The sequence below is a fragment of the Tachyglossus aculeatus genome, chromosome 1 (genome assembly GCF_015852505.1).
Source record: "Tachyglossus aculeatus isolate mTacAcu1 chromosome 1, mTacAcu1.pri, whole genome shotgun sequence".
NCBI lineage: Eukaryota > Metazoa > Chordata > Mammalia > Monotremata > Tachyglossidae > Tachyglossus > Tachyglossus aculeatus.
In genome coordinates, this window is record NC_052066.1 from 19252691 (window position 1) to 19278248 (window position 25558).

At 43.6% G+C, this 25558-nt stretch overlaps 1 protein-coding gene and 1 non-coding gene across 5 annotated transcripts in view; both read left to right on the forward strand.

Annotated features, from left to right (window-relative positions):
* The window catches only part of EPB41L5 (erythrocyte membrane protein band 4.1 like 5), a 208626-nt gene that overhangs the window by 68314 nt on the left and 114754 nt on the right, over positions 1 to 25558 (forward strand). For all 4 annotated transcript variants that reach the window (XM_038743312.1, XM_038743330.1, XM_038743337.1 and 1 more), the window contains exons 4-9: positions 12068 to 12110; positions 12853 to 12931; positions 17187 to 17231; positions 17616 to 17668; positions 23367 to 23487; positions 23613 to 23700. In XM_038743312.1, coding sequence (XP_038599240.1) covers positions 12068 to 12110; positions 12853 to 12931; positions 17187 to 17231; positions 17616 to 17668; positions 23367 to 23487; positions 23613 to 23700 — 429 coding nt within the window. The remainder of the gene's footprint in view (positions 1 to 12067; positions 12111 to 12852; positions 12932 to 17186; positions 17232 to 17615; positions 17669 to 23366; positions 23488 to 23612; positions 23701 to 25558) is intronic.
* LOC119935566 lies at positions 24683 to 24815 on the forward strand. Its single transcript, XR_005453381.1, has one exon. It is a non-coding gene; the product is annotated as a small nucleolar RNA SNORA7 (small nucleolar RNA).

Here is a 25558-nt window from a genome sequence, read left to right on the forward strand (position 1 = left end):
GCCCTCCTTTTGCGCTTTGATCCAATGGCCTCCCGTATCACTTAGCATTTAATTTTATTCTTTTCCTTGGCACAGTTAAACATAGTTTTCATTTGGATTTTCATTTGTATGATCACTCACTCTCATGCTTTATCCTGTTATACATGAACGTCTTCCTGTTCTCCTGTGAACAGTATTTGTAAATAGAACTCCTTACCATTGGCTTTTAAGGCACTCTTCAGCTCTCCCCCTTCTACCTCATCATCATCATCATCAGTCGTATTTATTGAGTGCTTACTGTGTGCAGAGCACGGTACTAAGAGCTTGGGAAGTACAAGTTGGCAACATATAGAGACAGTCCCTACCCAACAGTGGGCTCACAGTCTAAAAGGGGGAGACAGAGAACAAAACCAAACATACTAACAAAATAAAATAAATAGAATAGATATGTACAAGTAAAATAAATAAATAAATAGAGTAACAAATATGTACAAGCATATATACATATACAGGTGCTGTGGGGAAGGGAAGGAGGTAAGATGGGGGGATGGAGAGGGGGACGAGGGGGAGAGGAAGGAAGGGGCTCAGTCTGGGAAGGCCTCCTGGAGGAGGTGAGCTCTCAGTAGGGCCTTGAAGGGAGGAAGAGAGCTAGCTTGGCGGATGGGCAGAGGGAGGGCATTCCAGGCCCGGGGAATGACATGAGCCGGGGGTCGATGGCGGGACAGGCGAGCTACCTCGCTGGGGTAGCTACAATACAGGCGGATTAGACACAGTCTCTGCCTCACAGGGGCTTCACAGTATAAGGGAGAGGGAGAACTGATATTCAACTGCCATTTTACAGATGAGGAAACAAAGGTTCAGAGAAGTTCAGCAAATTGCTCAAACTCTCACAGCAGACAAGTGGCAGAGCTGGGATGAGAACCAGGACTCCTAGTTCCAATTCTGTGCTCTTCCTACTAGACCACACTGCTTCTCTCCTCCTCCCCACCCCACAGCACTTGTGTATATATATATTTGTACAGATTTATTACTCTATTTTACTTGTACATATTTACTATTCTATTTATTTTGTGATGATGTGCATATAGCTTTAATTCTGTTTGTTCTGACGATTTTGACACCTGTCTACATGTTTTGTTTTGTTGTCTGTCTCCCCCTTCTAGACTGTGAGCCCGTTGTCAGGTAGGGACCACCTCTATATGTTGCCGACTTGTACTTCCCAAGCGCTTAGTACAGTGCTCTGCACACAGTAAGTGCTCAATAAATACGATTGAATGAATGAATGAATCCACAGTCCAAGTGTACAAGTAACTAATTAAAATAGCTGAAGATGTCAATTCTTAATAACTAGCACAGAAAAGACATTCATTTTTGATGACTCTTGACTACTTTCACTGCTTGGTTAGTCCCCGCCACCACCCCACATCCCATCCCCCATGATTGCTGCCTTGGTTATCTTTTATCTGCCCCAGTACTTAGTACAGTGCTTGGCACATAATAAATGCTTAACAAATACAACAATTAGCATCATCATTATTATTATTATAGGCTACAGATGTTCATCTTGAACAGCTAAAGTACAGAGCAAAACTGGTTTTGAAGAGGGTCACAGCAGTTGCCTTACATTCCCTAGTCATCAGAGAAGATGTGCTTTTCCCTTGGTAGAATGGATGTGAGTGGAGAATTCTTGAATGACAGCTGTACTTTATACCCCCTTCTCAGATCAGTCAATCGATAGCGAAACAGCATAGCTTAGTGTCCATAGCGTCGCTATGGGTCGGAGATGACTCGATGGAATAAAACAAGACCCCAGCACATAGAATATTGTTTGACACATAATGATCGCTTAACAAATCCCATTTAAAAAAATGGTATTGAGTGTTTACTGCATGCAGAGCAGTGTAATAAGCAGTTGGGAGAGTACAGCATAACAGTTTGGTAGACACAGTCCCTGCCCACAAGGAGCTTAGAGTCTAAGGGATTCAACAATTTGTCTTGTGAACTGAATTCATTCATTCATTCAGTCGTATTTATTGAGCACTTACTGTGTGCAGAGCACTGTACTAAGTGCTTGGGAAGTACAAGTCAGCAACATATAGAGATGGTCCCTGCCCAGCAACGGGCTCACAATCTAGAAGGGGAAGACAGACAACAAAACATGTAGACAAAACAGTTCAGAAAACTGTCCTGCGGGCCTGTCATATGTGTGGAATTCATCAACGTATGACATTTACGTCCTCCTGGGTTCCTTTAGATTCAGCACCATTAAGCGATCCAAAGAAACGTGCTTCTCTGGTCGCTATTAAAAATGAGAAATGAAATGTATTTTCAGGGGGCACAATGAGGGAAGAGGCATACATTAATCAGAATATCTCGTGAAGATATCTGAGAGGAGTTTTACCTTCAGGGATAATTTAAACTAAGACCCGAAGACGCTGGCGATAGAAGCTGACTCAAGTAAAAAGTGCCGTCAGTGCCTGTCTCTGAGCTCTTTAACTGCCAGGGTCTGGAATGTGGAGGAGATGAAAGAAAACAGATTTGAGGAGAAGCAAGCGTGAACTTTCAGCCCCTCCTTAGGAGAAGTCTATACCTCTCCTGGCCCCAGCCCTCAAATCCCACTTTGTGTTTTAGGGTCTAAATTTCTCCCAGGCTCATGTACTGAGATGGTGTCAGGGGAGAGGAGTCTCTCCACTGAGAGCTAATTGTGTCTCTGTTTGTTTCCCAATTGTACTTTCCAAGCGCTTAGTACAGTGCTCTGCACACAGTAAGTGCTCAATAAATATGATTGAGTGAATTAATGAATGAGGAAGAAGACGAATATTTTAAGCAGTGTCTCTGTCTTCTCTGGGCCTCAGTTCCCTCATCTGTTAATGGGGATTAAGACTGTGAGCCCCGTGTGGGATGTGGACTGTATTCTACCCAATTAGCCTGTATCTACCCCTGGGCTTAGTACATCAGCAGTGTGGCCTAGTGGAAAGAGCCCGGGCTTGGGAATCAGAGGTCATGGGTTCTAATTCCGCCTCTGCCACTTATCAGCTGTGTAACTTTAGGCAAGTCACTTAACTTCTCTGGGCCTCAGTTACCTCATCTGTAAAATGGGGATTAAGACTGTGAGCCCCACATGGGACAACCTGATTACCTCGTATCTATCCCGGTGCTTAGAACAGTGCTTGGCACATAGTAAGTGCTTAATAAATGCCATTATTATTATTATTACAGTGACTGGCGCATAGTAAGTGCTTAACAAATGCTTTTTTAAAAAAGAAAAAAGCTAAATCTTCCTGCCGGGGAGTTCACATTCTTTCAGGAAAAGTCTGTCCACCCCGCTGGAATTTCTGTGCAATCAATTTGTCAGATAACAATAGCAGAGTTAATTAGACATCGTTTTAGAAGAAGGGGTCCAGTTTTGGAACCTTCCCTCCAATCAGGTACAGTGTCCTGGAGGGGTCATGCAATTCCCCAGCCCATCCAGTCTCCTTATGTCCCAAACATTCAGACGGTCCTTAGATTTGGCATTCTGGAAAAATTTGAGTTTTTACCCTTTTGTTTCAGGCCAAATGCTACTTGACCTTGGGGCCAAGATGGGGTTGCTAAAGAGGGGTAGGGAGGCAAGGGTAAGCTCCGAAGAGCTGGAATACAGTTTTCTCTTACATTTAGTCTGAACTGACATTTTAGGCAAAATTTTGGGTCGTGGTTATCTAATATTTATCGGCATTCTCCTGGGCATACCATGGCATTAGACCTTGTGGGATTTTTAGAAGCGATCCCATCTCTGTCCTTAACAGATGAGGGAACTGAGGCCCAGAGATGACAGAGACACTGCTTAAAATATTCCTCTTCTTCCTCATTCATCTCGGTCCTTTGAAAACCTGGCCGTCCAGTGGAGGATTTCAGAAAGTTGTCATGGTATCTTCAAAGCCCTAATATCATATCACATAGTAAGTGCTCAATAAATACGATTGAATGAATATCATATCTCCTCCCCTAAGCCTTCTCCTATTACTCTAGTATCCCTCCCTTTTCTGTCACCTATGCATTTGAGTCTCGACCCATAAGCACTTCGTCATTTTTTCTGCCCTCCCATCTCAAAGAAGCAGCGTGGCTCAGTGGAAAGAGCACGGGCTTTGGAGTCAGAGGTCACGGGTTCAAATCCTGGCTCCGCCAATTGTCAGCTGTGTGACTTGGGGCAAGTCACTTAACTTCTCCGTACTTCAGTTCCTTCATCTGTAAAATGGGGATTAAGACTGTGAGCCCCACCTGGGACAACCTGATCACCTTGTATCCCCCCAGCGCTTAGAACAGTGCTTTGCACACAGTAAGTGCTTAACAAATACCATCATTATTATTGTTATCTCACAGCACTGATGTACCTATCTCTATACCCAGTTCCTTCCCGTACCTGTAATAGGTTTTATTGTCTTGTCTCCCACACTAGATTGTAAGCTCCTCATGGGCAGGGAACATATCTACCTACTCTGTTGTACTGACCCAAGCACTTAGTACAGTGCTCCACCCATAGTAAGTGCTCAGATACCATTAACTGACCGAATGACATAGTAGCAGAATGAGCATAACAATAATAATTAAAACTGTGGTATTTGCTAAGCACTTAGTTTGTGCTGGGCATTCAACTAAGCACTGGGGTGGATCCAAGTAAATCGGGTTGGATACAGTCCATGTTCCATGTGGGGCATATAGCCTCAATCCCCATTTTACAGATGAGGTAACTGAGGCCCAAAGAGGTGAAGTGACTTGCTAAAGATCACACAGCAGTCAAGTGGCAAAACTGGAATTAGAACCCAGGTCCATCTGACTCCCAGTCTGGGCTGCATCCACTCTTCAGTGCTGCTGTGCTCATAGACAAGTTTAAATATTCACAGGTATTTTAGTTCACTTATATAATAATGACGGCATTTGTTAAGCACTTACTATGTGCAAAGCACTGTTCTAAGCGCTGGGGGGAATACAAGGTGATCATGTTGTCCCACGGGGGGCTCACAGTCTTAATCCCCATTTTACAGATGAAGGAACTGAGGCTCAAAGAAGTTAAGTGACTTGCCCAAGGTCACACAGCTGATATGTGGTGGAGCTGGGATTCGAACCCATGAACTCTGACTCCAAAGCCCGGGCTCTTTCCACTGCGCCACGCTACGTAGTGAAAATGTGTGGGAATAGCGATAGTTGAACAAGTGGTATTGGGGTTATTGATGATGGGGATTCTGTGACTGTGTATACACCTATAAATCATATATTACAAATTATTTATTTAAAGTAATGTCCGCCTCTCCCCTAAACCGTAAGCTCATTGTGGGCAGGGAACGTGTCTACCAATTCTGTTGTATTGTACTCCTCCAAGGGCTTATTGCAGTGCTTGGCACTTTAAGTGCTCAATAAGTACTCAATAAGTACCATGGATTGATCATGACCTGTTTTCCTCATCACAAAGATCCCTTTAATTTTAGGTGTACCCTGTTAGCAGACATGTTAAGAAGCAGTGTGGCCTAGTAGAAAGAGCATGGGCCTGTGTTCTAATGCCAACTCCACCACAGGCCTGCTGTGTGAGCTTGGGCAAGTCACCTAATTTCTCTGTGCCTCAGTTTCTTTATCTGCAAAATGGGGATTCAATACCTGTTTTCCCTCCTACATAGACTATGAGCCCCATGTGAAAACCTGATTATCTGTATCTATCGCAGCGCTTAATGCAGTGCTTGGCACATAGTAAATGCTTAACAAGTACCACAGTTAGCAATCACATCTCTGCTGTGGAGCACCTGGATTACCGAAATGATATAATTGTTACTTCAAAAAAGGTTGCTGACAACAGTACATCCCTGAAACTCTTCTGGCAGCTAGGAGAGAACTGTTAGTTAAAATGGACTACTACTGCATGGATATTATCTGCCAGTGGAGTGTGGAAACTACTGCAAAGTTTCAGTTGTTCTAAAGTTTCTATGCAGTACACCGAAAGCCTTCTGTAAAGTGCAGTCAAAAAAAGCAAGTTTTCTCTTGCTTGTAAATGGGAAATACTAAACGAGAAGCAGTGTGTTGTGGTCTATTGGAAAGAGCATAAGCTGGAAAGTCAGAACGACCTGGGTTCTAATCCCAGCTCCACCACTTTTCTGCTGTGTGATGTTGGGCAAGTCACTTCACTTCTCCATGTCTGTTACCTCATCTGTAAAACGGGATTAAGACTGTGAGCCTTATGTGGGAAAGGGACTGTGTGCAACCTGATTAACTTGTATTTGCCCCAGTGCTTAGTACAGTTCCTGGAACATAGTAAATGCTTAACAATACCATTAAAAAATGGTCGTCACTAATTCATATGTATCTGAGAGCAATCATAAGCAAATCCCAAGGACCTTGGAATAATATTCTTGGCTGAAAAAGTTGGGAGGTAGACAAAACAAATCTAGTTGAGTTGCAGTGTGTTGTTATGGTGTGAGCATAGGTCTGACAGGTTCTTGTTCTGTTTGCATTTCTGTGACTCTGTGTGTGTTATACAAATCAGGTGATAGCTCTACAACTCTTTTCTCATTGCATTTCATTAGCAGGCCTTCCCAGACTGAGCCCCCTTCCTTCCTCTCCCCCTCGTCCCCCTCTCCATCCCCCCATCTTACCTCCTTCCCTTCCCCACAGCACCTGTATATATGTATATATGTTTGTACATATTTATTACTCTATTTATTTATTTTACTTGTACATATCTATTCTATTTATTTTATTTTGTTAGTATGTTTGGTTTTGTTCTGTCTCCCCCTTTTAGACTGTGAGCCCACTGTTGGGTAGGGACTGTCTCTATATGTTGCCAATTTGTACTTCCCAAGCGCTTAGTACAGTGCTCTGCACATAGTAAGTGCTCAATAAATACGATTGATGATGATGATTACTGCGTAATGAAATTCACCTTGGTCTCTGATGCAAGAAATGGTCGCTTTGTAGTAGTGGTATTTATTTGCCACCTACTGCAAGCAGTGCCTTATATGAAACACAGCTCATGGTCCACGGGGAACTTGTCTGCTACCTCTGTTGTCGTACTCTCCCAAGTGTTTAGAACAGTAATGCATATAGTATACAGTATACAGTAATGCAGTAACGCCACTGATTGATTGAAAGTACAACAGAAGCCTGAGGCACTGTCCTTGTCCATAAGGAGCTTAGTCTAATGAGGAAGACAGGCATTAACATATTTAGAAATAGAAAGACCTGAATAAATAATTGCCTCTGATCATACAAGCGATGACGAGAGTATAAATAGACGCCTAAGTGCCGGAGTGGGATTGATAGGACTCGTGTTGGTTATTAATTGGAGAAGGCTCGTTGGAGGAAGTCGGCTCTTAGGAAGGCTTGTCCACGGGGAAAGCTCTGGTCTATCAGGTGAGAGGGAGAAAGAAGTGAACGAAGGCGCAGAAGTGAGGAAGTTAAGAGTAAGGTTCAGTTAGAAAATTAGTTGGAGAGGAACGAAGAGAGCCACTATGTGTGAGAGTATAAATAGACACCTAAGTGCCAGAATGAGATTGATAGGACTCGTGTTGATTATTAATTAGAGAAGGTTCGTTGGAGGAAGTAGGTTCTTAGGAAGGCTTGTCCACGGGGAAAGCTCTGGTCTATCAGAAGAGAGGGAGAAAGAAGTGAACGAAGGCGCAGAAGTGAGAAAGTTAAGAATAAGGTTCAGTTAGAAGATTAGTTGGGGAGAAATGAAGAGAGCCACTATGTGAAATGGCAAGTTGGAGGGTTCTCAGGAAGCCATCAACCTTGAGTTTCCTTCTCAGCTACCTAGCTCCCTACCAACCCCCATATTATTGCTTTATATTAATGTCTGCCTCTCCCCCTCTAATAATGATAGTGGTGTTTGTTAAGTGCTTACTTTGTGTCAGGCAGTGTACTAATAAGCACTGGGGTGAATATAAGTAAATCGAGATGGACCCAGTCCTTGTCCCATGGGGGGTTTACAGTCTCAATCCCTGTTTTACAGATGAGGTAACTGAGGTACAGTGAAGTGACTTGCCCAAGGTCATACAGCAGGCAAGTGGCAGAGCTGGGAATATAACCTTCTAGACTGTGAGCCCGTTGTTGGGTAGGGACTGTCTCTATATGTTGCCAACTTGTACTTCCCAAGCGCTTAGTTACAGTGCTCTGCACACAGTAAACGCTCAATAAATCATCATCATCAATCATATTTATAATAAATACGATTAAATGAATGAACCTATGACCTTCTGACTCCCACCCACCCTCTATCCACTAAACCATGCTGCTTCTCTAGACTGTAACCTCACTGTGGGCAGGGAATGTGTCTGGGTTTTTTGTATTGTACTTTCCCAAGCGCTTAGTACAGTGCTCCGCACACAGCAAGCACTCAATAAATACGATTGAATGAATCCACACGCTTCTTTCTCGCCCCCCTCTCGATCTCCCACCTGCTTTCAGAATCGACCCCCACGTTCCTCCACCTGTATTTCTGATCCCATCCCTTTCCATCTTCTGTCAATCAATTGCATTTATGGAGTGCTTACTGTGTGCAGAGCACTGTACTGAGCCCTTGGGCATGTACAATATAGCAGAGTTGGTAGACACCCACTTCTTTCATGCCCACCACCTTCAACTGCTCACTCTCTGATGGTTCCTTCCCCTGATCATTATCCAGATCCTGAAAAAACCTTCTCTGTTCCCTTATACTGCACCATCTGGCTATCATTATACTCCCTTCCTCCTATTCCTGTCCAAATTTCTTAAAAGGCTTTTAGCACCTGTGCCTCCATTCCCTGCCCTCCATCTCTTTCCTTGACCCTCCACAATCCAGCTTCTTTAGAACAGTGCTGGGGCACATAGTAAGCGCTTAACAAATACCATAATTATTCTCCCTTCACTCCAACAAGAGGGCTTTATACTAGGTCTCTCGTGGGCTTCTCCATTAGGGAAGTAGTGTGGCCTAGTGGAAAGGGCATGGGTCTGGGAATCAGAGGATCTGGGTTCCAATCCCAGCTCCACCCCCTTGTCTGCCGTGTGACCTTGATCAAGTCACTTAACTTTTCTGCCTCAGTTTCTTCATCTGTAACATGCGATTTCAATAACTAGTCATCCCCCTAGACTGTAAGCTTCATGTGGGACAGGGACTGTGTCCCACCCGATTATCTTGTAGCTACCCAAGTTCGTAGTTCAGTGCTTGGCACATAGTAAGCACTTAAGGAAATGTTATATATGGAAATAAATATTTGATTGGTATTTGTTATTCCGGAAACACTGTCTAACCAGTTTTCTCCTGGTTCTCTCCTCACCTCTCTGGCTGACCTAACTCAGTCTCCTTTAGTGGGTTTTCCTCTGTTTCCCACCCCTTAAAAATAATAATAATGACATTTGTTTAGCGCTTACTATGTGCAAACCACTGTTCTAAGCACTGGGGAGGATACAAGGTGATCAGGTTGTCCCACATGGGGCTCACAGTCTTAATCCCCATTTTACAGATGAGGTAACTGAGGCACAGAGAAGTTAAGTGACTTGCCCAAGGTCACACAGCTGACAATTGGCAGAGCCAGGATTTGAGAAGACAAAAGTTAGTGACATTTTCCTTTTACTTGCCACACTTCTTCCACTTTTTCTACTTAACTCTGGCTCTCTCTCTCAAGGATCCGTTCTGAATCCCCCTCTCTCAGTTTACACTCACTCTCTTGCGGAGCTCATCAACTCCCTTGACTTAAGCCAGGACTTCCCCGTGTGGCTGTCCAACATGTCCCAAAATGGACCTCCCCCATCTTCCCTTCTAAATCCTCTCCTCTACAGAAGTTTTCTTTCACAGTTGACAATACCACCATCCCCACCTCTCATTCAACTGTGATATTCAGTCTGCTGCCAAATCCTGTCATTCTTCTTTCATGCCATTTCCAGAATCCGTCCTTTATTCTCCATCCAAACGGTCACCACGCTGGTCCAGCTACTTGTCACATCATTCATTCATTCATTCAATCATATTTATTGAGCGCTTACTGTGTGCAGAGCACTGTACTAAGTGCTTGGGAAGTACAAATAGGCAACATTATAGAGATGGTCCCTACCCAACAACGGGCTCACAGTCTAGAAGGGGGAGACAGACAGTAAAACAAGTAAACAGGTATCAATCCCATCAGAATAAATAGAATTATAGCTATATACACATCATTAATAAAATGAATAGAGTAATAAATATGTACAAATATACACAAGTGCTGTGGGGAAGGGGGAGGGAGGGGGGCGATGGAGCTCTCAGTAGGGCTTTGAAGGGAGGAAGAGAGCTAGCGTAATGAGGGCTTTGCACACAGTAAACCCTCAATAAATATGATTGATTCCTCTGTTCCTATCTCTCTCCAGTCCAAGCTTCACTCTGCTTCCTGAGTCATTTTTCTAATCTCGAACTGTACATGTCTCCTCTCTTCAAAAACCTCCAGTAGTTGCCATTCTCCTCTGCATAAAGCATAAATTCCTGTTCATTGGCTTGAAAGCACTCAATCAGCTCTCTTTCTTTTATCCACTCTTTTCTTCCTCTTGCAACCCAGTTTAAAGTTTCTGTTCCACTTAGTTTGCTTCTTTCTCATCTCTCCTACCACCGATCTCTTGTTCACACATCTCTCCTGTCTCAAACTTCCTTGTCCCTTCACATTTGACAGGGTACAGGTCTCCCCATCTTCAAAGCCTTTCTGAGATCACCTCTCCTCCATAAGGCCTTTCCTGAATAATCTCTAATCTCTCTGCTTTATATCCCCCAACTGCCATTTTCATTCATTCAGTCAATCATGTATTTTGAGCGCTTGCTGTGTGCAGAGCATTGTACTAAGCGCTTGGAAAGTACAATTCCGCAATTAAGAGAGACAATCCCTGCTCACAGTGGGCTTATAGTCTGGAAGGTGGGGAGACAGACGTCAAAACAAATTAACAGGCATCAGTAGCATCAATATAAATAAATAGAAGTAGAGATATATACGCACATCAAAACAAATAAACAGGCATTAATATAAATAGAATTATAGATATGTACATATATGCACAAGTGCTCTGGTGTGGGGAGGGGCGGTAGAGCAAAAGGAGCAAGTCGAGCGAAAGGAAGGTGAGGGGGAGCTGCTATTTTAATAATAATAATGATGATGGCATTTATTAAGTGCTTACTATGTGCAAAGCACTGTTCTGAGCGCTGGAGAGGTTACAAGGTGATCAGGTTGTCCCACGGGAGGCTCACAGTCTTCATCCCCATTTTACGGATGAGGTAACTGAGGCCCAGAGAAGTGAAGTGACTTGCCCAAAGTCACACAGCTGACAGTTGGTGGAGCCGGAATTTGAACCCCTGACCTCTGACTCCAAAGCCCGTGCTCTTTCCACTGAGCCATGCTTCTTCTCATTTTGATTTTCCTGTGCTATCTAAGCACTTAAGTTACCACCGCTGCCAGTGCTTATGCACATATATGTACTTTCTTACTCTCCTACCTGTAAATTACTTAAATATCCATCTCTACTAGAAACTAAGACCCTTGAGAACAGCGATCACATGTTCTACCTCCATTGCCTTCTCCCAAGCACTTAGTACAGTGCTGGGCAGCCAGATGGTGTTCAGTACATGTTATTCCTTGAAAATCTGATGTGATAAAGTGCGTAGAACATTAAACTTGATTTAGTAATAATTATTATTAGGGTAGTTGTTAAGCACTTGCTACATGCCAAGCACTGCTCTAAGCATCGGGATAGGTACAAGATAATCAGGTCGGACCCAGTCCCTGTCCCACGTGGGGCTCACATTCTTATCCCCATTTTAGAGATGAGGTAACTGAGGCACAGAGATTGTAAGGTGCTTGCCCAAGGTCATATAGCAGACAGGTGTCGGAGCTGGGATTAGAACCCAGGTCCTTCTGATTCTTAGGCTTGTGCTTTATCCGCTAAACCACACTGTAAGTTGACTTACAGGGGTGGTGAGTAATGTAACCAATAATTAAAATGTGTTGCAAAAGCTGATCAGTTTTATTTGTCGTTAGCCAACTGTAGCGGATTTGCTTCCCTGCATCTCGGTTCTGGGGCAGGAAGGGAGGGAAGCTTCATTAATGACTGACTTCTTGTTTTTGTTTGCTTTCAGCATTGGCTGGACAGTACAAAGAGTATCAAAAAACAAGTAAAAAGTAAGTGTCTTCCTCCTCCTTTCCCTGGAACACTCAGAAACTATCTCTTCTGGCCGTTTGGGCCTACACTACTAACTTTCTGTTGGAAAAATAGGAGCTGAAGGTTTGAAGAGGCGATCTTAGAAGCAGCTGGAAAAAAAAACATCGAACATGAGCGCACAAGCCAGGTGCAGCTCTAGAGATTCCAAAGATCCTGGGGCAGCTTAACACTGGGTTTAAATAGACTTGAAGCGTCCACAGGAGAGATTACCGACTCCAGAGGAGAGATTACCGGCTCCAGTTGAAGTGAATTTGATGGTGTGTGTGTTGGGGGAGGAGGGGTATTTACACTGAGCTGTTAGTGAAAGAGGGATTCCTTAGAACTTCCCAGCAGGAGCCGGGATCCTGGCTGGGGTCGGAGCCAAATCACAAAGCTTTTGGCCATGATGGATGGAGCCCTGAAATATTGGGATTAACCTAGAGCCGTCTGCGCCTGGCGAGGCAAGTCAGGTTAATGAGAAGTGGAGGTTGCAGAGGGGGTATGATTGTAAGGAAGCAAGCACTGTTTTTGTTTCTGGGTACTTAGGCATGCATTTTGGCTGGGAGATGTATAACCCCCTAATTTCTGTAAATTCCCTTGAATTGTGCCAAGATAACTTGTTCCCCTGCCCAAACTAGAAAGAAGATCACCAGCTGGGAACTGTGGACAGTGTGACAAGTTAGATATTGTCACAGATGCGGGTTTTTGTTTTCCCCCTCACAGTTGGTTCACCCTATTGCCTGCATCTCCGAGTCAAGTTTTACTCTTCAGAGCCAAACAATCTCCGGGAGGAGCTGACAAGGTAAGCTCTTCTGCAGAAAGCCTGATGATAATAACTGTGGCATTTTTTAAGTGCTTACTATGTGCCGAGCACTGTACTAAGCGCAGGAGTAGATAGACGATAATCAGGTCTCACGTGGGGTTCGCCATCTAAGTGGGAGGGAGAACAGGCTACTGATCCCCCATTTTTCAGATGAGGAAACTGAGGCACAGTTTCTAGACTGTGAGCCCATTGTTGGGTAGGGATTGTCTCTATCTGTTGCCAAATTGTACTTTCCAAGCACTTAATACTGTGCTCTGCACACAGTAAGTGGTCAATAATAATAATAATGATAATAGTATTTTTTAAGTGCTTACTATGTGCAGAACACTGTTCTAAGCGCTGAATTCATTCATTCAATCATATTTATTGAGTGCTAACTGTGTGCAGAGCACTGTACTAAGCTCTTGGGAAGTACAAGTTGGCAACATATAGAGACAGTCCCTACGCAACAGTGGGCTGAATAAATATGATTGAATGACTGAATAAGTGAAATGACTTGCTGAAGGTCACACAGCAGACACGTGGCAGAACCAGGATTAGAACCCAGGTCCTCTAACTCCAAGGCCTGTGCTCTTGCCACTAGGAAAGGTGCTTCTCACACTCTATGGGGCTAACTGCCCCCAGCAGTAGCTTCTCTTCAGAGCTAAATGCTTTTAAGATATGTGGCAGAGAATTGTAGCGTTGTCCTTTGCTTCAGAGATGACACTGATGACAGTGAGCCAGTGGCCGTGGGTGAGAATTATGTACTGAGGGTCCCATACACACTGAGTCCAGGAAAATGCAGTAGATTCAGTCAATACATTAGAAGTAATCAGGGCACAGTGAGTAAGATGGCACTAGAGGAGCAGAGTACGCAGGCTGGGCTGTTAGAAAAGATCAGTGAGGAAAGTTAGGAAGGAAGAGCTGATTGAGTGCCTTAAATCAATGGTAAGGAATTTCTGCTTGACGCAGATTTGGATGGGCAACCACTACAGGTTCTTGAGGAGCGAGGAAATGTAGACGTATCTTTTGGCCCTCCGCCATTCGAGCTGAGCTGAGATCAGATAGTGTTTTGGAGGGGAAAAGTATGTCCTACCAGCAACAAGATTTAGGATATGCATTGGGCTAGATCAGTCAATCAATCAATTAATCATATTTATTGAGCACTTACTGTGTGCAGAGCACTGTACTAAGCGCTTGGGAAGTACAAGTTGGCAACATATAGAGACAGTCCCTACCCAACAGTGGGCTCACAGTCTAGATATCCACCCACCCATGACACTAACCACTTTGGGGCCTCTCTCCCTCTCTAGTGAAGGTAACTTTCCCCCGGCTCCCTATCCTTCTGCGTCATCTGTGCACTTGGATCTGTACCCTTTGAGCACTTGCTGTTCACCCACCCTCAGCTCCACAGCACTCATGTACATATCTGTAACTTATATTCAAGTATATATAAATATATTAATGTCGGTCTTCTCCCCAGCTAGACTGTGAGCTCCTTGTGGGTAAAAGAACTTGTCTACCATTTCTGTTGGAAGTGCTTAAGACAGAGCTCTGCACACAGAAAGCACTCAGTAAATTCTCTTGATTGATTGACTGCTGATTTACCACCTTATAGGATGCAAGCTCCTTCCCCTTTAGTTCACCACAGTTTTAAATCCCTCTTGGGTATATTAGCCACATTGGGTCTGAATGTTGGGATTAAGAGCAAACGTGCTCCATATGGGACAAGGACTCTGTCCAACCTGATTAGCTTGCTTCTTCCCCAGCACTGAGAACAGTGCCTGGCACCAAGTAAGTGTTTAACAAATGCCATTCAATTTTCAGAAAAGGACAATCTCCAAGCTGCTCAGATAACTTAAAGGCAGCTACTCAGACCTGGGTTTCTCCACACTGTATTAAAAAAAGCGCTTTGCATTTGGCCTTCCAGATTCCAATCTCTGAATTTGGGCAAAAACAGCCAATTAGAGCATCCTTGAATTAACATGGAAAGGATCTGGTAGAGTTTGATATTTAATCACCTTGCCCTCTCCTACTGCAACCCAGACCACACACTTCACTCCTCTGGTGCTAACTGAGCATAGCTCAGTGGAAAGAGCCGGGGCTTTGGAGTCAGAGGTCACGGATTCAAATCCCGGCTCCGCCAATTGTCAGCTCCGCCAGTTGTCAGCTGTGTGACTTTGGGCAAGTCACTTAACTTCTCTGTGTCTCAGTGACCTCATCTGTAAAATGGGGATTAAGACTGTGAGCCCCCCGTGGGACAACCTCATCATCTTGTAACCTCCCCAGCACTTAGAACAGTGCTTTGCACATAGTAAGCGCTTAATAAATGCCATTAAAAACAACAACAACAAAAAATCTCGATCTCGTCTATCTCACCACCGACCTCTCGCCCACATCCTACCTCTGGCCTGGAACGCCCTCCCTCCTCAAATCTGACAGACAATAACTCTGCCCCCATTCAAAGCCTTACTAAAGGCACATCTCCTCTAAGAGGTCTTCCCTGACTAAGCCCCCTATTTCCTCATCTCCCTTTCCCTTCTGCATCACCCTGACTTGCTCCCTTTATTCACCCTGCTTCCAGCCCCACTTATGTACACATCTGTAATTCTAGTTATTTATATTAATATTTGTCTCCCCCTCTAGACTGCAAGCTCATTGTGAGCAGGGAGTGTGTCTGTTTATTATTTTAGCATACTCTCCCAAGCACTAAGTACAGTGCTGTGCACACAGTAAGCGCTCAATAAATACTATTGAATGAATGAATGAATAATATAGCTTTTTTTTCTCCCATCCGCCATTTCTTAGTCTTCTGAGAGTTTGATTTCCATTATAGGTCATCAGCCACACTTGTATTCGTAAATTTGAATTTGTCTGTCATCTTCTCTGTGAAGATATTGTTATCAAGTTTAGAGTTTCAGTCTATCTTTGCTGAGGTAGATGAGTAGAATTCTTGTGCTCTCAGCTAAGCTGACAGCTGATTGAAATGCAGGGTGACACTTCTAGTGATGGTATTGTCCAGTTTCTCCATTTAACCATAAAACTGGAGCCCAGTAAATGGGGATTCCTGGGACCAATCTTCTGCTCCTTTATTTATTATGGTATTTTATAGTATTTGTTAATAATAATTGTGATATTTGTTAAGCACTTACTATGTGTCAGGCACTGTACTAAGCACTGGGGTGAATACAAGCAAATTGGGTTAGACACAGTCCCTGTCCTGCGTGGGGCTCACAGTCTTAATCCCCATTTTACAGATGAGGGAACTGAGGTGCAGAGAAGTGAAGTGACTTGCCCAAGGTCACACAGCAGACAAGTGGCAGAGTCAGGATTAGAATCCTTGACCTTCCAACTCCCAGGCTCATGCTCTATCCACTAGGCCATTTTGCTTCCAATTTGAATGTGAGGGACTGGCGCTAGAAGTGAGTTCTAGTTTATCTAAATCTTTGGATGGATAGTTTTGTTCTGGGTTTAGATTAGCGTTTGAACTTGGTTTTTCATACTGGTTGGTCTTCATGTTTTTCGTCCCTTCTCCCCTGTATCATCATCATCATCATCAATCTTATTTATTGAGCGGTTACTATGTGCAGAGCACTGTACTAAGTGCTTGGGAAGTACAAATTGGCAACAAATAGAGACAGTCCCTACCCGACAGTGGGCTCACAGTCTAAAAGGGGGAGACAGAGAACGAAACCAAACATACTAACAAAATAAAATAAAATAAATAGAATAGATATGTACAAATAAAATAAATAAATAAATAAATAGAGTGCACCCTGATGTGAGCTCCAGGATCAGGATCTAGTCTTCCCACATGTGGAACAGGGCTGTGTCCACAGGTTCCAGGAGGTATACAATCACTGGAATTCTCAGGGAGCAGTGAAGCGGTCCTTCAAAAAGTGAACACTTTTAAGGAGGAGCACGTTTGACTCTCCTCATTCCAGGTTGACTCTGGTGTGAGAGACTCTTGTAAGAAAAATCATTGTGGGCAGGGAACGTGTCTATCAACTCTGTTATATTGTACCCTAACAAGTGCTTAATACAGTGCTCCGCACTAGTAAGCACCCAAGGGACTCTAAGCCCGATAACAGAAACATTGAACGTCGTCTTGGCTTGTCGGAAGCTTCTGTAGCGATGTGTGCTGAAATGAAGAATGCGTCCTCTGTGCTTTGTGAGAGCGCGTCGAGTCCCCCAACAAGCTGGAGCCCAGCCCATGGTTCATGCAATGGTTGACTCTTGATTTTCTCTCTTGTAGATATTTATTTGTTCTTCAATTAAAACAAGACATTCTCAGTGGAAAGTAAGTAAAAGTTGCCTGGGTTTTTAACTCTTGTTCATTTACTGCACTAGGGAAGTGGGCCACGATTGAATTATGGAATTAAGGGAGTCCCTCTGCATGTTGGGCATTGTCTCCCTTGCTCTTCTCCTTCATAGCTCTAAACTTTGGCTGGCTGACTTAAAGCTGGAAATGGTAAAATAGTGATCATTAAGGTGCTTTGCACACAATAGGTGTTCAATAAATATGATTGATTGAAAGTCACAGAAGTTCTTTCCTGCCTCTTCTGCTGGGGAATGAATGACTGATAAATTGTCAAAACCCTCCTTCCCCGGGACATAAAATCCTCTTGAGTCTAATGAAGGTTTTTGTCATAGGATGCTTGTCTCACTTTTGCTTTGACCGCAGGTTGGAATGCCCCTTTGATACAGCGGTTCAGTTGGCAGCTTATACCTTGCAAGGTGAGTCATTCATCTTGGGTGGGCTCTCAATCGCTTACTCCTTACTCTGGGTGGGAATTGAGGAATTTGAAAGAACAGCGTGTAGCCCTCTAGTCTTTAAGCTCTGTATGGAGATGGTGTCTACCTACTCTTTTGTATTGTACTGTCTTCAGCGCTTAGTGCAGTGCTCTGCACACAGTAGACGCTCAATAAATACCATCGATTGATGTGCTGGGCAGCTGCCAGAAACAAAGACTTGTCCAGAAAGTCGAGCATTTACCTCCCAGTTCTGAATTACCACTGTTTAAGGTGATTTACTTAAACTGTCGTCTTTTTACCCATTCTTTACTGCAGTGGTAAGCTGAAACTATTTTTTATCCAGCCAGTCACCTGAGGGCTTCAAAAAAAGAAAAAGGACCACAGCAAATCATACACCTGTGAGGGAAAGTGTACATTTAGCTATATAAGAGGGGGTACAGATCTTAGTTTTTATCATTGGGTGGTGAATTGACCACAGGATAAAAAGTCCTTGCCCTCAGTATATGAGGGCAGGTGAAATCTCCATATTGGTTTTAGTTTCCAGGTAGTTTGTGTTGCTTCTCCTTCTACGTGTAAATATTTATGTGAGGGTCCCTGGGGTCATAAAGAAACTACCATCTATAACCACAGGCATATATATCTTTAGAGTACATCAGATTTGTATATTTGCATTTAAGTTGTGATTTGGGGTGTTCCCTCTGCAAAATGTAATGAAAGGCCAGGTTAGGGGAGCATTCTAGGGATCCTCTCAAGGTGGTTATAGGAGCTCTTCATGTCATCAGTTAGGTAGGAACTGCAAGATTCACGAGAAAATGAAAGTCCTTTCTTGAGTCTAGTGGTGGATTAATTATGTAAGTAGTAGTCATTCCATCTAAAATCATGTTTTAGAACAAATACTTCATATCTGTGTTTGCTCTCTTTGGTCTGCTTCTGATTTGCAGGGCTCTAATCTAGCTGCTTAGATGACAGGTCTAAGAGATTTATTTAAATCAGCTGGAAACTCAGCTGGCTTTGATTGCATTCCTTTCAGGAAAAAACCAGGCAGTATTGTGGGAGTAAATTATTAAACTACAAGGCTTCCTTTGTCAGCTTTTTTTTTTTTGGTAGATAAGCCATGAAAAATGAATTAAAGCTTATTAAGTTCCATTGTGGTCATAACTTTAATAACAGAAAATGCATTTGGCCCAATAAATATGCAAGTTCATAAACCACCCCTCTGCACCTCGTTTGATCTATCTAATGGAATTTTACATTGAATCTCAGGACCTTGCTTATCTCTGGCACAAAATAGCCTAAACCAGTTGAAGAACAGGATAGTTTAAAAACCGAATCTATTGTCCATATCCAAAGGTGCTTGTAGAGGAAAGAATTAGAACAGTAACAGTCATTAGGTGTATTATCTTTTCAAGCCCTGATATTTTGCTTGATTGATTGATTGATGATGATGGTGATTTTGCTGAATTCATTCATTCAATCGTATTTATTGAGCACTTACTGTGTGCAAAGCACTGTACTAAGCTCTTGGGAAGTACAAGTTGGCAACATATAGGGACAGTCCCTACCCAACAGTGGGCTCACAGTCTAGAAATCTACCCAACAATCTCTCGAAAGGTAGACAGGGAATGTGTCGGTTATATTGTTACATTGCTGTGTTGTACTCTTCCAAGCACGCACAGTAAATGCTCGGTAAATGTGATTGATTGAGAATAATTTTCCATTTAGGGTTGGGGAACTTGCTTAGGAGGTTAGAGGCAGTGATGTAGTTCAACCTTGGGAGTTTATTCCTTTTCATTACTATTTATTTGGCCTGTTCATTTAGAATGATGATGGGGAAAGCCAGTTTGTCCTTTGGAAAAGAAACATGGGTAAGAAAGGGACTTAACTCTTTCCATGAATCCTTCACTGAATTTTAAGTGTATTAAGGAGTATCTGTTAAGCACCTACTATGTGCCAAACCCTGCACGAAGCACTGTGGTAAGCTAATCAAGTTGGATACAGTCTGTGTCCCACATGAGGCTCATAGTCGTAATCCTCATTTTACAGATGAGGCAACTGAGGCACAGAGAAGTTGTGACTTGCCCAAAGTCACACAGCAGACAAAGTGGTTGAGCCAAGATTAGAGCCGGGGTCTTCTTGACTCTTAGGCTCATGCTTTATCTACTAGGCCATGCTGCTTGTCCTGTATGAATTGGGTTGTAAACTTTTAAAAAGTGTTCTTTTCTAAAATGCTTTCAGAGAAGCAGCGTGGCTCAGTGGAAAGAGCACGGGCTTTGGAGTCAGAGGTCATGGGTTCGAATTCCGGCTCCACCACATGTCTGCTGTGTGACCTTGGACAAATCACTTCACTTTTCGGAGCCTCCGTTACCTCATCTGTAAAATGGGGATGATGACTTTGAGCCCCGCCTGGGACAACCTGATCACCTTGTATCCCCCCCCAGTGCTTAGAACAGTGCTTTGCACATAGTAAGCGCTTAACAATTGCCATCATTATTATTATTATTTCAGGGTACAAAATCAAGCAAGGGGCACTTCTGCATTTAAAATCAGAGCAGCAATAAGAAATCTGTGTTAATGGTTATCAATCAATAGCATTTATTAAATACCCACTAAGGGTAGAGCACTGTACTAAGCACTTGGGAAAGTACAGTAGAATTAGAAGGCTCAATCCCCGCTCAGGGATCTTCTAATCTGGCAGGGGTGACAGACCAAAATGAATTAGAAATAGGAGGGAAAAAGAGAAGAGGAAAATGGATTTTGAATGAAAAAGTGCTTAAATAGTATATAACTGGTACATTGAGCTGTGAGTGCATGTGTAGAGCTAGCTTCAAAGTGCCATGCACACAGTAAGCGCTCAATAAACTGAATGAATGAACCAGTCACTTCACTGTGCTGGGCCTCAGTCACTGCACCTGGGAAATGGGATGAAGCCTGGAAGCATATTTGCTATTACATATAGTTTATTTTGTTAATATGCTTTGTTTTGTCATCTGTTTCCCCCTTCTAGACTTTGAGCCCGCTGTTGGGTAGGGACTGTCTCTATATGTTGCCAACTTGGACTTCCCAAGCGCTTAGTACAGTGCTCTGCACACAGTAAGCGCTCAATAAATACCATTGAATGAATGAATGAATGAATAATGAATGAATAATGAATAATTGGATATAACTGTGGTATTTGTTGAGTGCTTATGCTGTGTAAAACCCTCTACTAAAAGCTGGGGTAGATAGAAGATAACCTGGTCCCCCATGGGGCTCACTAAGTAGGAGGGTGATTGGAATTGAAACCCCATTTTGCAGACGAGGCAGCTGAGGCACAGAGAAGTTAAGTGACTTGCCTAAGGTCACACAGCAGGCGGCTGGTGGAGCTGGGATTAGAACTCAGGTCCTCTGACTCCAGGCCTGTGCTCTTTCTGCTAGAGTATGCTGCTTTCCTAAATTGGGTAGTTGGGTGTTACTTGGGACAAGGAAAAAATAATCAGGGAAAAACCTCCTAGAAGTGGTGGGATTTCAGAAGACTGAGAGGAAACATGGATTTGGGTTGTTGTGGTGGGAGGAGGAGGAGGAGGAGAAGAGAGAGTAAGAGAGAGTAAGAGAAAGAAAGAAATAATAATAATGATGGCATTTATTAGGTGCTTACTATGTGCAAAGCACTGTTCTAAGCGCCGGGGAGGTTACAAGGTGATCAGGTTGTCCCACAGTGGGCTCACAGTTTTAATCCCCATTTTATAGATGAGATAACTGGGGCACAGAGAAGTCAAGTGACTTGCCCAAAGTCACACAGCTGACAATTGGTGGAGCTGGGATTTGAACCCATGACCTCTGACTCCAAAGCCCATGCTCTTTCCATTGAGCACGTTGCTTTCCATAGAAAAAAACCTACGTGTTAAACTGATGCTCTACTGAAAGACTGCATCCAAACAGGGAATTCAGAGATTGTAATGGAAATTGGCTTGCATTCCCTTTTCTCAGTCCTCTCTCTTGGCTTTACCTGTACAGTATGTTCAGAAGATTGGTTTCAAATGCCCTGTGAGGGCCAGAAGCAGTTTCAAAGGAAGGTGGAACATATGCCATCCCTGGCCCCTCTGGTTGCATTGCACTGGTGAAGCAGCGTGGCTCAGTGGAAAGAGCCCGGGCTTGGGAGTCAGAGGTCGTGGGTTCTAATTCCGGCTGCTCCTTGTCTGCTGTGTTACCTTGGGCAAGTCACTTCACTTCTCTGGGCCTCAGTTACCTCATCTGCAAAAGGGAAATGAAGACTGTGAGCCCCATGTGGGACAACCTGATTTCCTTGTATCTACCCCAGCGCTTAGAACAGTGCTTGGCACATAGGAGGCGCTTAACAAATACCAACGTTATTATTAGTGGATCAGTTGGTTGCCAGCCTACATACACCAAAATAAGTATGGTTGTAACTACAGCATATATACAGTGAGTAGTAATACCGTTTATTGAATACCCACCAGACCATAGAAAGTGCTTGGTAAGCAGCATGGCTCAGTGGAAAAAACACGGGCTTTGGATTCAGAGGTCATGGGTTCTAATCCCGGCTCTGCCAATTGTCAGCTGTGTGACTTTGGGCAAGTCACTTCACTTCTCTGTGCCTCAGTTCCCTCATCTGTAAAATGGGGGTGAAGACTGTGAGCCCCCCGTGGGACAACCCGATCACCTTGTAACCTCCCCAGCGCTTAGAACAGTGTTTGTCACATAGTAAGTGCTTAATAAATGCCATTATTATTATTATTATTACAAGACAAGCAAGTGACATATGTCATGCCCATAAGGAGCGTACACTCTACTAGGTGACAGGAGCATGGAAGTATTTTCAGAATGATCAAGGTAAGGACCAGAAGCTCTTCCTTCATTTGACAAGTGCTCCCCAGAGATGCTGCTGGTGGCTTTGAACTGCCCTTCCCATCCTGCCAATGCATGTGGATTCTGGGGCCTACCACAAATTCCCTCAAAATGCACTGGGATTTGGTGATGGGGATGGGATAATAATAGTAATAATTGTGATATTTGTTAAGTGCTTATATGTGGCCAACCACTGTACCAAGCGCTGGGATGGGTACAAGATCATCAGGTCCCTCACAAGGCTCGCAGTCTAAGAAGGAGGGAGAAGAGATATTGAGCCCACATTTTGCAGATAAGGAAACTGAGACAGAGAGAAGTTGAAGCTTGTCCAAAGTCGCACAGCAGACAAGTGTCGGCCGGTATTAGAACTCAGGACCTCTGTCTCTGGGCCCGTGTTCTTTCATCATCATCAATCGTATTTATTGAGCACTTACTGTGTGCAGAGCACTGTACTAAGCACTTGTACTAAGCCTAGTTCTTTCCACTAGGCCAAGCTGTCTAGAGGCCTAGATTTGAGTTGGAAGTTAATTTTTCCAAAGGAAAAATAATTATATTCACCCTTGTATAGACCCAAATTGACTTTCTAGACTGCAAAAGGAAAGATCATCTTTACAATCAATTCTTCCATCGGCTGGAGGTTTACATGTCAAACCGACAAAATGATGGCAAATTGTACATTTGGTATTGGCTAGGGATCATCCTCTAACAGTGGTTTGTATTAAAAAAGATTAGCCTGACGTCCTTGCTTCGCCCTGGGTTGATGAAGTCGGCTCAAAGAGTCCGGAATAAGGTGTATTTTACCTGGTATAATTTCATGTCATTCTTGCATTTATAGCGGAACTCGGAGACTATGACCCGGCTGAGCACACCCCTGACCTTGTTTCCGAGTTCAGGTTTGTGCCTACTCAGACCGAAGAGATGGAACTAGCTGTCTTTGAGAAATGGAAGGAGTACAGGTAACGCTTCCCCTTCTTCCAGTGCCATGAACATAGGCAAGAATGATGACTTCCTAATTTTCTTTGTCTTGAGCAGTCATTTTTTGTCCTTGATTTGAGAGGTCATTTTTCCTCATTGATTTCAGGAGTCAAACACCAGCCCAGGCTGAAACCAACTACCTGAACAAAGCCAAGTGGCTGGAAATGTACGGGGTTGATATGCATGTGGTTAAGGTAAGTCAGGGTCTTGGGAGATGCCTTTGTTAGTCTTATTTATTGAGCATGTACTAAGTGCTTGGGAGAGTACAATAGAACAAGGTAACAGACACATTCCCTGCCCACGGTGAGCTTACAGTCTGGAGGACTTTCCCCATTTACCACCTCCCTATCCACCCACACGAGATTTCTAGTTGATGAAAATGTTTCGTAACATCTGAGAACGCAATGAGGTAAATAACTCACCCACAATAAAAAGATCAAGTGTTACGTAAAGTGAGTCACGGTGTGTGTAGGGGGGTTGAAGATATGTTTGAATGAAATACTGTTTGTCATCAGGTGGAAACTAGGTTTTTAATTCAGCAGGTTCCAGATTTAGAAAGACGAGGCAAACCTTTGTGTGGTTAAGACCACTTCATAGATTACACGTGAAACAACTGAAACCAGAAGGGAAGCTGGAAGGGGGTCTGAAGGTACCTGAATATTCCCGAGGGAACCAATTTTTTCTATTAACAGAAGTTGAAAAAAGCTGCCATTTGTCACTCATATAACTTAAATACATTTCTCAGTTTGGGATTTTGCTCTCTATAAAAATGAAAACAAAAACACCCTAATATTTTTTTCCAAGTCCAAAGAAGAATTTTCAGCATTAACAGCTAGGATTTTGTAGGGTGTTTTTTTCATGCTTAAATGCTTTTTATTACAATGTTATATTAAGTAGAATCTCTTGGCAAAAATAAGTGGAACTAGGATAGGAGAGGAGTTGACTGGAATGTGGAGGGTGTCACCATTTTGTTGAAAGATAATTTGTGGCCAGTTCATTACAGTGGGCAAAACAACTTGTATGTTTTTTTTTTCCCCTAACAGTTTGTTTTGAAAACTTTAATCAATTAATAGTAGTAGTCCTAATACTACCTGTTAACCGCATATTAATAATAATAATAATGGCATTTATTAAGCGCTTACTATGTGCAAATATGTGCCAAGCATCATACTAAGTCCCCTTTTAGGGTTGCACCTGGAGAGTTTCCAGTTCTCTACCAGTATCAACTATGGGAGGGAGAGTCAAGCAGAGGCATTTCCATTCCTAGCTTGGGCAGTGGCTAGCGAGTGGAAAGCAACCTGCTACAAGTCAAAACTCACCTGTAATGGGCGGCAGCAGCATGGGAGAGAGTCGAGGCTGGAGACTAAAGTTTACTCCACGGAAGGAGGCAATGGTAAACCACTTCCGTATTTTTACCAAGAAAACTCTCTGGATATACTACCAGAACAATTGCAAATAGAGGTGGGGCATCTTGGGAGAGATGTGTCCATGGGGTTCCTATGGGGCGGAGATGACTCGACGGCATAAGACAAGACGAAACCATGCTAAGCTCTCAGAATGAAGTACATCATTGATATACTAACGAAGTCCCTTGCTCAAAGGCCTCACGGTCTAAGAGTAAAGCAGGGGAGAGGGTTGGTGATTGACACATGAGGAAAGACAAAGCAAAAATAGAAAAGATGAAGGTGATGATCAATGTGAAAGACACAGCAGGATTTCCAGCTCCTCACAGCTCAGACTGGCAGTCACCGAAGTCCGAGCTGCGGCTTCAGGGGGTGACCTTCTCAGCAGTCTAAAAGTTGGGAAGGCCTCACCCGGTCACTGCTTGCGTCCCACACAGGCCACAGCAGCTGGGGCTGACGGGAGTCTGGGTGGTGTGGTGGAGGTTGTCCTGATGGTCTGGTGTAATAACGGGGGCTGGGGAGGGCTCACACTGGAGCAGGAGCCCCGGGGAGTTACCATGGTCTGGGGATGGGGCAGCTTCTCCCTTGTGAAGTGGGCCTTGTTGAAGGCCGTCCTGCCAACATTTAGCAATGCCTTCCCATACTGGGG